Source organism: Bos indicus, chromosome 2 (assembly GCF_029378745.1).
Source record: "Bos indicus isolate NIAB-ARS_2022 breed Sahiwal x Tharparkar chromosome 2, NIAB-ARS_B.indTharparkar_mat_pri_1.0, whole genome shotgun sequence".
NCBI classification, from domain to species: domain Eukaryota; kingdom Metazoa; phylum Chordata; class Mammalia; order Artiodactyla; family Bovidae; genus Bos; species Bos indicus.
The window spans coordinates 99,215,117-99,231,226 of record NC_091761.1 but is presented as its reverse complement, the minus strand read 5'-3'; the positions used below and the strand labels follow the sequence as shown (position 1 = coordinate 99,231,226).

Here is a 16,110-nt window from a genome sequence, read left to right as displayed (position 1 = left end):
AGAAGTAGAAGTCTATAAATCACATGACTTCACTTGTCTTGAGAACATACAGCTGTAAGATTTGTCTAAAGCAAGATTCATTAGAGCTTTAAATGCCTAGTAACCATTAAGTCTTTATCAAGCCACCTGTGATTTAAACTTACTTCTTTAACAGTGTCTGTAGTCCATAAAGTCGGCTAACTCCTTGCCCATAGGGAAATTACTTTAAATGTGTCTTCTGTTCCCTTTCACTGAATACCATGATTCTGTCACTGAATTACCTTGGTGTCACCTTGGTGAGCAGCCAACCTCATGATTTCAAAGGCCTATTTAGTTTTAAGCTTTCAACTGCAAGGTAGAAGTGTTTATCTTTATTCCATAGAATCTAATTATATTCCCAGCTCTATAACACTGCCGTTCGTAGTTGAAACTTGTTCTGCTGACCCATCAGCAGCAGGGTATGTGAGCTGAGTCGCTTTTCTTACAGTGATGATGGATTTGTACTGATCCTCTCATATTCTTTTATATAATTCCTATTTTGAAAATGGTACGTATTTTCAATACTGGCTACCCAAGTTGAGGGAGATCATTTGTGGCTGGGGAACAAAGCAAGGCTAACTTTGGAATTCGTTATTTTAGGTGTTTTAGTGACCAAATTATCTGAGAGGAGAGGGAGAGAACAGGTGTAGAAAGAGTTCATTTTATCAGTGGCCTGAAATTTGAGGGTGGAAAGGGTTCCTGAAAATGTAGGGAATCTTATTTGGGGGAAAACAATACAGTATGACCACATTATTAAAAATATATGTATTAGATGTTTTAGAATTGATATTGTGTGTCATAATATTAACTAGTAACTTAATCACTGAATAGTAAGAAGCTTAGAAAGTGATACTATTTCCCTTTTTACTGTTTATGAAGGTTTTAAAAATAAATATTTTTAATTAATTCTTTTTAAGATTAAATTTCATTTCCTCCCTGTTTTGAAAAATAACACATTTCTATTTTTCTATGCATACAAGAGAAGTGAATCCAGAGACTCATATTGAGGAAATATAGAAATGACTTTTTATATGACTTACACTTCTTATTTTTCTGTAGATGCCAATTAAATGGATGGCTCTGGAGTGTATACATTATAGGAAATTCACCCATCAGAGTGACGTTTGGAGCTATGGTAAATAATTCTTCTTTGTGTTATAAGGCTTTTAAAGCAAAAATAAACATTTTAGGTTTCTTGGTTCTCTAAAATGTAATATATTAATGTCTTAGTTGAGTTGTCTATCATAACCTTTGCTTTGGTAGCAACTTGTCTAATCATTTTGATGAACAAAACAAAACAAAAAGCAGCAGTTTTAGATTAGGGACATTTTCATAGACTCCTATGGCCTTCATTTTCAACAGATCTTTGAAAACATAATTTCAAATGTTTTTTATAAATGTTTTTCAAATGTTTTAATAAATGTTTTTTAAAAAGCATTTTCTTACTGAAATCTAGTTATATAGTAAGAAAATAGAGATTGTTGTTAGAACAAATACCAATTATTGAAAGCAGTAGGATGAAAGCAATAAATGTGAGGGGAGAGATAGATAAGAGAGATGATTTATAGTTATACCTTTAATTGTAATTTATGAACTACTTTTGGAGTAAACAGATACATTAGAAAATTAATAAATGAATGGGAACAGTGATTTTAAATTTTAGAACATTTATTTATTGGCATCTAACAGTTTTTGAGATGAGCTTCTTAGTGCCTGTCTGGCTATTTACAAACTTAAGTCCACTAATACTAAGTATTAGTAAGAATAAATCAACACCTTTTCTAAGTTTACATAAACTGTATAAAACTAGCACTTCTAACAATAAAAAGCTCAGTGCTTCTTTAAATGAAAATGTGTTGGTGAGTCTTGAAAGCATGAAGCAATTTATTTAACTCAAATTTAAGCTTAGGTTTTATTTTTTGAAAGAAGATTAAACAACCTGTATTTTTAATCTAAAAACAGTATAAATTATCTTTAAAATATAAGATATTTATATGGGGTAGTTTTTCTTTCCACACCTGTAAACTGTATGAGGTGTTACAATTTTCATGAAGACTCATGTAGTCTCCTCAGCTTAGAAGCAGAGTGTTGTGTGTTTGAGATTAGGCAAGTACAGGGGAACCCTTGACAAAACTTAATTAAGCTGAAAGGACTAAATTAAAAACAGATATATATCATTACATATAAATCATATACACTTAAATATGAGATAGAAATATACATGAGATACATTAACATGTACATATGCATTTATATACTATATGGTATAGATCAGCATATATATTACATGATAAAGTAGATTTACATATAAGATAGATTTATATAATATCAAATAGATTTTTTTCTTTTCTTTCCCTTTTTTGTTCCTACTTATGTTTCCCTGAACTAAATGTGACAATCTACAAATTTTAAATGATTTCTAGAATAAATAAATACATATATACATTAAAGAAAATAGTGGCAGGGCAATCACATTTTTTAATAATAAAATGTATCTTTTGAAGAAAATCCTGTTTTAAGGTCATACTATTATTCTTCATGTTGAGTTGCAATATCTCAGAATCTGATGGATGGACAGATAGGTGGATGGATAGATAGATAAAGGGAACTCTGTTTTGAAACATAGCCGAGGTCATCAATCCATATCTATAAGGCATTTTAGGATTTTTATTATATATCATAGTTGGTTGCAAAAGTCATAAAAGGCTAAGAAAGATTCATAGTCTTATTTACAGTGAATCTACATGGAACATTGCCCCTGGCTGCATCTTTACTTTTATAAAAATAAATATGCATTGAATATGTTTTCTATCTTCAAATGATAAAATTGTAAGTTTTGAAGATGTTTCTGATTTAATTTTCTTGAGATTGCTCTTCTACATGCAGCCATCTCTGTTTAACCGTATCTTGTCATCAACTCTGCAAAGATATAATTGGAATATTATTGGTAGAAGTGGGGGTTTTGATTTTTCTACTTCAACTTTTATATTGATGTGTTTCTGTTTATTGTATTTTCTGTTATTTTTATTTGTAGTTGCCTTGTATCTTACTCATAGAAGTCCTGATAGAGATGTGAAAGTACCTATTCTTTTATAATTACAAATATAAATTAATAAAATGTTATCATTAAATACATATTCTATAAATATGACACTATGAATAGCCAGTAATCTACTTCTTACTTTGTTTCAGCCTTCGTCATGAACACTGACTTTTAGTCATCAGTTCTATGAATCATTCTTCAGTATGCAAAATCAAGTAGTGTTTTATAAGGCTGAAAGTTAAATTGCATAACTAATTTACATGTTTATACTATATTTAAGATCCATAAGATGTAAATATTAACCAAAAAATCAGATAATCTCTAATGATACTATTATGATGAATAATTTGAAGTTTACATATATTTTTATATTTTAAGCTTTGCATGTTTATCAGTCAATGATAACTGTTATAAACTAAAAATGACTTCAGTGTGAATAAATAATTCATTACAAATGGCAATGGGAAAAAAAACCATCATTAATGAATTTTATATTGAAAGATACTTGTATATGCATCAGTTAAAATTCACTTGTTAATACTGTTGTATTAGCAGGTACAATTTCTGAATAACCTTTACCCCTAAGAAAACTATAACTATTAAATTAGCTAATTATTAGATTATACAGAGGCGCTCTGTGTATGTTACTGTTCGTATCAGTATCATTATTCTTATATTATATTATATTATTCTACTTGCAAGCTAGTATTTAGAGTATTTGCTTTCACCAAGGAAAGAATGTTCTAGTGATTCAAGATACTGTTATTATCTAAGAAATAGACTATTACTGATTTCTTTCAATTTGGAGATGATCACTTTACATGCATTTTGTTTTGCATATGGATCATTCTTCAGTCTGTCTCTCATATGTGCTAAAGAAATGAATCTGTTTTATTCTACTTGTTTTCTTCACATTAGTTAAAAAGAAAGGCACAATTATTTATTGTAACCGAAACATTCTAAACCCTAGCTTGACCTTTAGGACTTCTAATAGCAAAAATGTTAATCTCAAAATTAATCAATAGCAGATTTTACCTAATCATATTTGTTTGGTATCAGTATACATGTATATAGTAAATAAACTGTTTTACAGGCTCTAATGTGATAAAACTTAAACTGGGTCAACAAACATTAGTATAATTAGACTATTTCTAATTACCCTCTGAAAAGCATTCTTTTGCCACAGACATGTTGCTGGTTTGCTCATAGTATATTGCTGATGTGCTTATGTGAGAATTGATCTCTAATTTAGGAGTCACTATATGGGAACTGATGACCTTTGGAGGAAAACCTTATGATGGAATTCCAACCAGAGAAATTCCTGATTTATTAGAGAAAGGAGAACGTTTGCCTCAGCCTCCCATCTGCACTATTGACGTTTACATGGTCATGGTCAAATGTAAGATTGCTAATCAATCTTCACAATTTTTTCTGTGTATTGAAAAATATAAAATTCTAAAGATCATTGTGAAAGGAGAATATAAACACCTATGTTTGTTGCAATTTTTTTAATGTGAAGAAGTATCATGCTTTCATACTATGAAGTCAACATTATATGATTCTTATGCTTCTTATTTATTTCACTTTGATTCTTATCACTTCTATACAATCAACTTGTTTCTCTCAAAGGGATGTAATTAATCACAATAATGTTAATAATCTTTAAAGGAAAAAAAGCAGACTAAAGAAATGATCTACACATAAAGAAAAAGAAGCTTGAAGCTAATCATTTAAAAAGATGAATTAAATGGAAATGAGTTTACCAGTCTCAATCAACAGGAAATTAGCAAGGCAGAGTGGGAAGTGGAAAGGCATGAATCTATATTGAACTAAAAAGATTGTGAATATTTACTTTTTTTCAATTAAATCATTTGTTTACATCTAACTCCCTTATTTTTCTTCCTCCCTTCTGGGTCTCAGACACATACGTGTTATAAATGTGTTTGGCAAGCCTAGGCTCTTAATTTAAATAGAATTAGGGAAGTCTCTGGAGTTTCTGAATTAATTTAAATGAGATTAGCATTCAGCAATCTTTCTTGTGTAATCTGGGGTTTGCCCCTTTTGATTTACACAGGGTTAGCAAAGAAACAAACTGGTGAAGGTGAATAAGCGTCTTATTAATATGAGACTTTGGACCCAGGTCTACTCAGATTTATATTCATGACATGTGTGATACATTCTGACAGTGAGGGAAGAAATAAAAAATGTGCTTTTCAGTTTGGGTCAGCATGCCCTTTTCTCTAAGCGTAGTTCTATTTACTCAATATTTAGTTAGAAAGAAACTGATACCTCACTGAGAATTTAACCTTTTTTGTTCCCATAGAGTTCCAGAAACACTGATTTTCTCGTTAACATCTTGGTATCAAAAACATTTTTTTTAATGGTTGCATATAAAATATAGAGCATTTGAGCTTAGTTAGGAGAGAAAAAAATCAAATAATATTAATGACAGCCAAAGACTTCCCATAACAAGAATAAAGATTGAATTATGAGAAACAGAGAAACAAGTTTTATAACTTTATTAGGTCAAACATTGTTTGGTAGTCATCCATGGAAGAGAGTATGCAAACATACATGCATTACATAACTTGATCCCGTGTAGAGTGAGATGATTTAGATAGTTCATTTAGAAGCTCCAATAAAATAATGAAAACTCAGGAATACATTTTTGCCAAATAAGGACTTTTACCTCGCTTTTAGAACTTTTAGTGTCTAAGAAAAGGGTCATTTGGCAGTAAAATCAAGGAAAGCTCGGTACTTTTATTCTTGTCATTTCATCAGTTAAATAGAGCCTAGGGAGATAAGACCCACTTTATCTAGACTCCCAGCTAAATAATAATACATACCTTGAAAATTGCTGATAGTGTTTTTATGTTGGAAAGGCTAATACTCAGATAAATGAACAGCTATTGCTCAACAAACATTGCCAATCACTTTGCATTAGTTGTTTTTCCCACCAGGAAAAAAAAAATAGCATAAGAAAGTTGCTTTTGATTCTTTTCTTCACTTTTATGCCAGTGTATCACATTGTAATCAAAGTTTTTAATCCATGTCACTCCTGATATAAACTGATAAATTATATTCCAATCTTACCTTCTATACACATTAAAGAAAAGTTTTTAAAAAAAATTCTCTTTACACATAATGAGAAAAGATCTGAGATTTCTTAAGTTCCTATGGTTAGCCTAGGTTATATTTTCTATGATGAAAAAATTAATTTTAAATTATATCAACAAGATAAAAAGCTTATGTTATTATTACATGTAGTTATGAATATCAGTAAACTGTGAGACTCTCACCTATTGAATTGTTTCTTTCATTAGTTTTCTTTGTTTTTCAGGTTATTTTTATTAAAATAATATTTTTCAAACTTAACCTATATTTTTGTAAAATTTGCATCCCACTTCTTCCTAATTATGGATATAGTGACTTTTATTGCTTGTGAATTTCTAGGTTGGATGATTGATGCTGACAGTAGACCTAAATTTAAGGAACTGGCTGCTGAATTTTCAAGAATGGCTCGAGACCCTCAAAGATACCTAGTTATTCAGGTTTGTACCTTTGACTTAGGTTTTTGAGAACAGCACAATGGAAAGCTCACTACAAAACAGTAATAATATCTGAACTTTCGAACTGTGGATATCACCACTCACAAACTGATTAACTAAGCAGAACATAATGTGAAATGACTTTTGCTTGTCAGAACCGCTTCTAAGCATTTTCCCTTAGCACTTAAGTGCCTCTGCTATTGATCTGTCAGATAATTATGATTATTCATGTGCATAAAAAGGCCTTTATCCTCAGACAAGCCTTGAAGTACTCTACTAGTTACATTCATTGTTATAATTATCTCCTCTTGGAAAAAAAAAGAAAATAAATTTTCATTTTCATTGTGTCCATGTTTGAAGGCAGTGAATTAGATATTTAAATATATTGACATTTCATTTCCTAGAAAAATATTTTAAAATATGTTTATTTAAAAAATAATAAAAAAAATAATATCTCAGGTTATTATAACCAAACAATAACTCAGATTTAAATGAATATATATAGATAAAATAATAGACCAAAAGAACATTTTATATGTAACACTACAAAAAATGGATTTGATCATTTAAATTTGCAGTAAATTTTGTTGTGAATATTTTGCATAAACCATAAGCAAATAGTCTGGATAACACTGAGTTAAGATTTCTCAATAAAACAGAGCACTGTATATCTTCATATCAATAGTCTGACATGAAGATAAAAGTCACGTTTTAGCAGACAATGATTTCTATCTAACTTTTTCCCAAATTAACTCTGATTTTAAAAAATGTTTACAAAAATATCTTATAACTTAAATTTTTAAATTCTACTTAAGAAATAGTTGAGGTAAGAGAGTAACAATTGTTTTGGTGTTTCTCCCATTCCCATTTAGGTTCTTTTCCATGCTTGCTGTGATTTTGAATGATATCACTTTCATAATGTTATGCTGTAGAACAAATCATGGATACTTTGTATCCTGATAGCTTTGCACTATCAACCAACCAAATATAATAAAGATTGATAAGTTCATTGCTCTTTCTTTATTATTTACTCTTAAAGTCACAGTTAAACACCATCTTGGCAATGAAACCTACCATTATTCTCAAATCTAAAATGGATTATGCTCTCTAAAAATAGCCATCGCATTCTGCTTTATTCATCTCAAATGGGCATTTATCAGATTTTTTTCTGTATTTAATTTATTTATCTTTCCCTGTCATATCTATATATGTTATAGGCTTCTATATGGCAGGTAATTGTGCTAAATATTTTTTAATGAGTGCATGAATTTGCAATGATTTTGATATTATATAAATTTGCTGCAAACTTCACATATTTAACATGAAGGAAAGAATCATTTTTGTCTGTGTATCTGATGGGCAATTTTTTAGGGTGATGATCGTATGAAGCTTCCCAGTCCAAACGACAGCAAGTTCTTTCAGAATCTCTTGGATGAAGAAGATTTAGAAGATATGATGGATGCTGAGGAATACCTGGTACCTCAAGCTTTCAACATCCCTCCTCCCATCTATACTTCCAGATCAAGAATTGACTCAAATAGGGTAAGAAGTATTACATACCACTTCTCATATTATTTCTGAGAAACAAAATCATGGAAATACTCTGCAAGCACAAAAATTACCAAATAAATAGTATAGCTCAAATCAGTGTGATTCCTAAATTAAAAGCAAGTTTTATCAACAAAAGATATGCCAAACTTGCCACATATAGTTAATTTTGAAAGGCAAGCATGGGCAATACAACATGAACTCTAAAATATCTTCAAGATTTCAAAAGGAGAAATTTTTTTTTTTGGTCTTAAATTTAGTTAAAACAAATTTCAATTTTTGAAAATCTATCACCAATTCAAACTAATAAATCTGTATGTGTTTATAAATAAATGAAAATTCTTCCCAAGATAGGCTTTCTCCTTTTTTCTTAATAAGATAATGTGACTTATTGGTCAAGAGACAATACAAGTACAGCTCTTTATTTAGTGGATATTTTCTGTGAGGTCAAAGTAGAAACAGAACACTGTGCAATCCTTTGGACTAAATCAATCATCTTGGTAGGGCTTCTGAATCATTTCTAAGATGCAGATTTAAGTTTTGAAAGAAGCATCTGAACATAATTTCCATTTCATGTTAAATATTAAGTCCACTCTATGTGAATAGCATTTTTTCTCTGAAAACTATAAGTCCACGAATTCATTCATTTATTTTTTGATATTGGTTCATCACTCCTTCAAAATTTATTGAATACCTCTGCATTACTAGACGATTGAAATTCAAAAAGTTTGACATAGTTACTACTTTCAGGATGTACCAACTTTGACAAAAGTCACAAAGATATAGAGACAGAATGCAACATGATTGTGTTATAATCAAGTGTTCATTGGCCGTTATGGAGCATAGAGAAGCCTGTGATAAGTTTCTTCAATTGAAAAGACATACACACGATGCTTACTTTTTTTCTAGAAAGCAATTCTTTTCTTTTGATCTCCTCCTCCCTCTAAGAATATTGTCATAGCTTGTGGAACAAGCAGCATCCTATTTGTCTTGACCATAAGCATAAACCCATTCCAGTATTCTTGCCTGGGAAATCCCATGGACAGAAGAGACAGGAGGGCCACAGTCCATGGGGATGCAAGAGTTGGACGCAACTTAGTGACCAAACCCCCACCACAGTAAGCACAAAAAACTTTCAACTTGCTGCTCATTCTCCAAAACAAAGTCATTTACTTTATTTCAAACTGATAGCAGTAATAAACCTCATGCTTACTATATGTCAACATATACATGTTTACTCTTAATCCTTAGAACAATCCCATGAGGTTCTAATATCATTATCTCTGTCTTAAATACGAAGAAACTTGTCACAGATTTAAGGACTTGATGGATGTCACCCAATCAGTACAAGTTCAGGATCCTAATGTGTACAGGCTCTCTGTGCTATTCATACGATTGCTTCAAAGTGATTGGAACATGTTCTCTTCAATACAGTTGTTTCTCTTGGCATCAACCTCAACCTCTGAGTTACATATTGTTTGGAAAGCTCCCTGGGTATTTTCTTATAAAATCCATCTCCCAACCTGCCCCATACCTTTTCTCCCCTCCATCCTCATAAGGTCTGTTATCAGTTCAGTTCAGTCACTCAGTCGTGTCCAACTCTTTGCGACCTCATGAATCAGAGCACGCCAGGCCTCCTGTCCATCACCAACTTCCAGAGTTCACTCAAACTCATGTCCATCGAGTCGGTGATGCCATCTAGCCATCTCATCCTCTGTCGTCCCCTTCTCCTCCTGCCCCCAATCCCTCCCAGTATCAGAGTCTTTTCCAATTAGTCAATTCTTCACATGAGGTGACCAAAGTATTAGAGTTTCAACTTCAGCATCAGTCCTTTTAATGAACACCCAGGACTGATCTCCTTTAAGATGGACTGGTTGGATCTCCTTGCAGTCCAAGGGACTCTCAAGAGTCTTCTCCAATACCACAGCTCAAAAGCATCAATTCTTCAGCATTCAGCTTTCTTCACAGTCCAATATCACATCCATACATGACCACTGGAAAAACCATAGCCTTGACTAGACAGACCTTTGTTGGCAAAGTAATGCCTCTGCTTTTGAATATGCTGTCTAGGTTGGACATAACTTTCCTTCCAAGGAGTAAGCATCTTTGAATTTCATGGCTGCAATCACCATCTGCAGTGATTTTGGAGCCAAATAAACAAAGTCTGACACTGTTTCCACTGTTTCCCCATCTATTTGCCATGAAGTGATGGGACCGGATGCCATGATCTTCATTTTCTGAATGTTGAGCTTTAAGCCAACTTTTTCACTCTCATCTTTCAAGGGGCTTTTTAGTTCCCTCTTCACTTTCTGCCATAAGGGTGGTGTCATCTGCATATCTGAGGTTATTGAGATTTCTCCTGGCAATCTTGATTCCAGCTTGTGCTTCTTCCAGCCCAGCGTTTCTCATGATGTACTCTGCATAGAAGTTAAATAAATAGGGTGACAATATACAGCCTTGACATACTCCTTTTCCTATTTGGAACTAGTCTGTTGTTCCATGTCCAGTTCTAACTGTTGCTTCCTGACCTGCATATAGGTTTCTCAAGAGGCAGGTCAGGTGGTCTGGTATTCCCATCTCTTTCAGAATTTTCCACAGTTTATTGTGATCCACACAGTTATTGTGATCCACACAGTCAAAGGCTTTGGCATAGTCAATAAAGCAGAAATAGATGTTTTTCTGGAATTCTCTTGCTTTTTTGATGATCCAGTGGATGTTGGCAATTTGATCTCTGGTTCCTCTGCCTTTTCTAAAACCATCTTGAGCATCTGGAAGTTCACGGTTCATGTATTGCTGAAGCCTGGCTTGGAGAATTTTGAGCATTACTTTACTAGTGTGAAAGATGAGTGCAATTGTGCAGTAGTTTGAGCATTCTTTGGCATTGCCTTTCTTTGGGATTAGAATGAAAACTGACCTTTTCCAGTCCTGTGGCCACTGGTGAGTTTTCCAAATTTGCTGGCATATTGAGTGCAGCACTTTCACAGCATCATCTTTCAGGATTTGAAATAGCTCAACCGGAATTCCATCACCTCCACTAGGTTTGTTTTTAGTGATGCTTTCTAATAGAAAGAGGCAAAAATAAAGACCTTAAGTATTTTTTCCTTTATATGAAAATATGTCTGTAACTCAGTAGACAGGAGACAGAACTAAAAAGTTTAAGATTAAATCAACTGATCAGATCAGATCAGTCGCTCAGTGGTGTCCAACTTTTGCAACCCCATGAATCGCAGCACGCCAGGCCTCCCTGTCCATCACCAACTCCCGGAGTTCACTGAGACTCACGTCCATCAAGTCAGTGATGCCATCCAGCCATGTCATCCTCTGTCGTCCCCTTCTCCTCCTGCCCCCAATCCCTCCCAGCATCAGAGTCTTTTCCAATGAGTCAACTCAATATCAGTATTTTGTTCATGTCAAGGAACAATATCTTTGGGACTTTCTTGGTGGTCCAGTGGCTAAGATCTGCATTCCCAATGTAGGGGCCTAGGTTCAATCTCTGATCAGGAAGTTGGATAACACATGCTACAACTAAGAGTTCAGTGCCGCCAAATAAATAAAACATTTCTTTAAAAGAAGGAGCAACATCTTTAATGTATATAAAGGAGGCACTTTTTTTCCACTGTACACTTAACAAAATGGTCAGATCATAATTGACATTTGTAATTTTACATGACAAATTCGTTACTTTTATTGAAACAGGGAAATTTCAAGAAAATAGTTTTCCTTCATTAACATGATATGTTATAAAGGCCAAGGGCTTGAATCTTTCTTTTTATAATGATTATTGAATTCCAGCTTTCTGTTTATTTCAATTTACACTCAATGCAAGGAATTCATAATGAAGGTCTGAGTTAACTTAATGGAATTAGTAAAACAAAGTGAAAACCACATGAGAAATTATTTGGCCTTTAGTCACCATTTCTTATTCCACATTATTATTTAAACAATGTTATCTGTATACTTCTTTTTCATGTATAATACTTTTTCATGTCTTTGTTAAAAGAATTGTTTTTAAGTATCATTTTATTTTTAGGCCTTAGAAAGCCTCATTATTCATCTATATTTTTCTATTTTTTCAGTGGTAATTTCAAACATGTGAAAATACCATTTTTCCCCTTCTTTCCTATAAAGCTAGTCTTATTTTATCATTAAAAAGTAAATTCAATTTTAGGTTCTGTGGCCACCTTACATGGTAAGGGAACATTTTAAGGTGAATTTTAATCAAAGGTTCTTTTGAGCATGTTTGTTGGACTTTGAAACCAAAAAGTAATCCAGTTTTTAACTATAGACTCCCTGCTCACTAGCTGAGAGGATTAAAGTTCTGAATATCTTGACAACTTTGCTTCTTCATTCGTAAAATAAGCACAATACTATTTACATGATTTTTAGGCAGTTTAAAAAATTGCAGCATATCTGAAGTGCTAGGCAAATACTTATTACATTCTTTTAGAATCACACAAATCTTATTTTTAGTTGTTTCCTTGTCAATATAATAAACTATTACATTCTTTTATAAAATTCTCTACACATTATCTATGAAAAACCCATTGATACAATCACTGCTTGACAAGCAAATTATTTCAGATTATTTCAGGTTCTTATAGCAAATAAGTTATGAAAGTTATTTTTATTATGCTTTTCATTATTTCAAATTCTATATATATTTTGATAAATTATATCATCAGCTAAAATTTGATAAATTAATGCATCAGCTAAAAATACAGTGTTGATATTTATCCAGCAAGGTGATAGATATAAAGGCAAATAATGCTAGAAAACATTCAGCTAATTTATATTTTTGTTATTGTTGTTAGCTATTCTCTTAATATTATCTCAAAGACTTTAATCAAAATAATATACCCAAAACACTTACTTTAGCATGAGGTAAACTTCTGCGAACTTAAGGTCTCTGTATCTATAAAATGGGGACAAAAAAATTCCTCACAGAATATTGTGAAGATTGACTTTTTAATATATCTAAGCATATGGTCCATTGATGGACTGCAGAAGGTGCTCAATCAAGTTGAAGTAAATGGAAACCAACTATTTGTTCAGAGCTTATTATGTAGCAAGGGAGTCTGCCACTGTCATTTGTGTTTTGGGAGAGATACTGGTTTCTCAGGTGGAGCTAGTGGTAAAGAACCTGCCTCCCAAAAAAAAAAAAGAACCTGCCTCCCAATGCAGGAGACATAAGAGATGCAGATTCTATCCCTGGGTCCCGAAGTTCCCTGGAGGAGGGCATGGCAACCCACTCCAGTATTCTTGCCTGGAGAATCCCATGGACAGGGGAGCCTGGCAAGCTACATACAGCCCACAGTGTCTCAAAGAGTCAGACATGAATGAAGTGACTTAGCGTGCACACAAGGACAGAATGGGAAACATTTATCAGTTCAGTTCAGTTGCTCAGTCGTGTCCAACTCTTTGTGACCCGATGGACTGAAGCATGCCCAGGTTTCCCTGTCCATCACCAACTCCCAGAGTTTACTCAAACTCATGTCCATTGAGTCGGTGATGCCATCCAGCCACCTCATCTTCTGTCGTCCCCTTCTCCTCCTGTTCCCAATCCCTCCCAGCATCAGGGTCTTTTCCAATGAGTCAATTCTTCGCATAAGGTGACCAAAGTATTGGAGCTTCAGCTTCAGCATTAGTCCTTCCAATGAACACCCAGGACTGATTTCCTTTAGGATGGACTGCAGTCCAAGGGACTCTCAAGAGTCTTCTCCAACACCACAGTTCAAAAGCATCAATTCTTCTGCCCTCAGCTTTCTTTATAGTCCAACTCTCACATCCATACATGACTACTGGAAAAACCATAGCTTTGACTATATAGACCTTTGTTTGTAAAGTAATGTCTCTGCTTTTTGATATGCTGTCTAGTTTTGTCATAGGTTTTCTTCCAAGGAAAACTTGGAAGAAAAGTTTGTCATAGCTTTTCTTCCAAAGGGGAAACCTCTATAGTGGAGACAAAGGAAGGCTTCAGGTATGCCCTGATTGAAGGCTATTGGCTTGGGGAATCAATAAAAAGGCTAATGAAAAGCAGGGCATCCTGTGGAGTTGGGTGCATATTTGGCTTTCTCTGGTTGGCTCTAAATTGAAAATGGGGACAAAAATTAGAGAAGCTGCTAGTTATTAATCAAATCCTGGTCGCTTAGGGCCAATTATTAACAGAAGTTATTACTTAGCTTCCTGGATTGTGACTAAAGATAACAATCAAACTTCCTGAAAAAGTCTGATTCATAGTTGACTGTCTTCCTGAGCTATTTATTCTAGCTATGGTTTCCTGGGCATGTTGCTGTAGGTATGAATTAGACTGCTGGGTTCATATATGATCCTGCCATTATCTGTTTATATATTCAGTCTATCAAGAGGTTTTAGGTTCCCTTATTCCTTTCTTTTCTCTTGATATATTTATTTAAATGCATAGTGCCTTATATTTTAAATTCAATATTCAATATGATTTTGGACTTTCTGCACAAATTTTTTTCTGTTTACATGGACAAGTTTTGTCTCTTTCTTTTGAGTTACCTAGATTTATGTTGTTTAGTATCATGAGTTGTACATTTAATGGAACAGCAGTGAAGAAGAGTGACTAGTAAATTGACGATGCTGCTAAAGATATTTTAGTTTTAGTGATACTAGTTCAATTTAATGTAAAAACTTCAGTGTATTTTTATAGAGAAGGATATATTTCAATTGTTGCAGGATCATTCAGTCATTTGTGGTGAATAGTTTTAAAAATTAAGTGTCCCATCTCTTTCAAAACACATCAGGGGAAGATAGAGAAATTGTAGCTACTCCACATTGGTACATCAGGTGATCCATAATAGATCTAGCATCACAATTTAAAGTTTTCTCACTTCTTTCCAATCAACAGATTTGCATTTTTCCTCCTTTGTTTTCCCTTTTACTTCCAGGATGGGTATATAAATGAATTGTAAAACTGGAAAAAAGTATAGGCAGGAAAAGTGAAGGATGATGAAAGATAAAGGGGTTTGGTATTTCACAAATTTGATCAGCTTCTAAATAATTGAATATGGACTGAATATTGACTGCTCAGAAAATATAATTCTATAAACTTTATTTTGTACCTCTATCACTTTACTATCAGTTAAGATTTCATATCTTTGATGAAGATATTTTAGCAAGGTTTCCACATGCATTGTAATTATCTGTGAGATTTTAACTAATCCATCAGAAAAGAGAGAAAGAAAAGAAGGAAGGAAGAAAGATAATGAAATATAAGAAATCTCCGGCCTTCCCTGGGGGATTTTTGATACTGTGCTATGTATGCTTCCTAATGATGTATAAGCTAGTAGAAACTAAAGCAAGATGAGAATGCAGAAAAAGTAATGTCATTTAAACTACAAGAGTTTCAATTGAATTTTTCTTTACAATTTAGGAAATCAGAACTTTGACTTTAATAGTAATATCAACTGAAACTTACTGAGTTCTTACTATAACCCAATTACTATAGTACTAACTACACTTAGTAGTGTTTTAAATTAAATATTTCACAAAGCTCTATGAGGTAGGTAATAATATATATCCCATTTTCGGAGCTAAGGAAATTAAAATATGGAGCAGTTAGATAATTTACCAATGATAAGAGTCAAAGCTATAATTAATTAAGTTTAGCTTCCAATAGTCCCACTTAGGATCCATATTCCTAAAATAACAGAGGGGCTTGGGGAAGGAGGTTCCTCAATTCAAGTTGCTATTGAACTTCTTACAACTTATGGAACTAACACTTTTCATTTCCTTAATGGTAATTGGATAAAAGAAACTTAAGTTGGATGTCAGGAATCTCACATTCTAGAACTCTGACACTTCAGCCTCGGTCATATTATTTAATCAGATTCAGTTTCTTTACTTCAGTGATGAGAAGATTGAACTGAATCACATATAAACACTTTCTAGTTTTAAAGCTATCTTTCCACTGGATGGCTTTTCAAAATA

General features: G+C 33.1%; 1 protein-coding gene across 6 annotated transcripts in view; it reads left to right on the top strand.

Moving 5' to 3' along the window:
- ERBB4 (erb-b2 receptor tyrosine kinase 4) overlaps positions 1 to 16,110 on the top strand; it is a 1,281,057-nt gene that overhangs the window by 1,230,523 nt on the left and 34,424 nt on the right. For all 6 annotated transcript variants that reach the window (XM_070800265.1, XM_070800289.1, XM_070800279.1 and 3 more), the window contains 4 exons: positions 1,078 to 1,153; positions 4,314 to 4,460; positions 6,515 to 6,612; positions 7,981 to 8,151. In XM_070800265.1, coding sequence (XP_070656366.1) covers positions 1,078 to 1,153; positions 4,314 to 4,460; positions 6,515 to 6,612; positions 7,981 to 8,151 — 492 coding nt within the window. The remainder of the gene's footprint in view (positions 1 to 1,077; positions 1,154 to 4,313; positions 4,461 to 6,514; positions 6,613 to 7,980; positions 8,152 to 16,110) is intronic.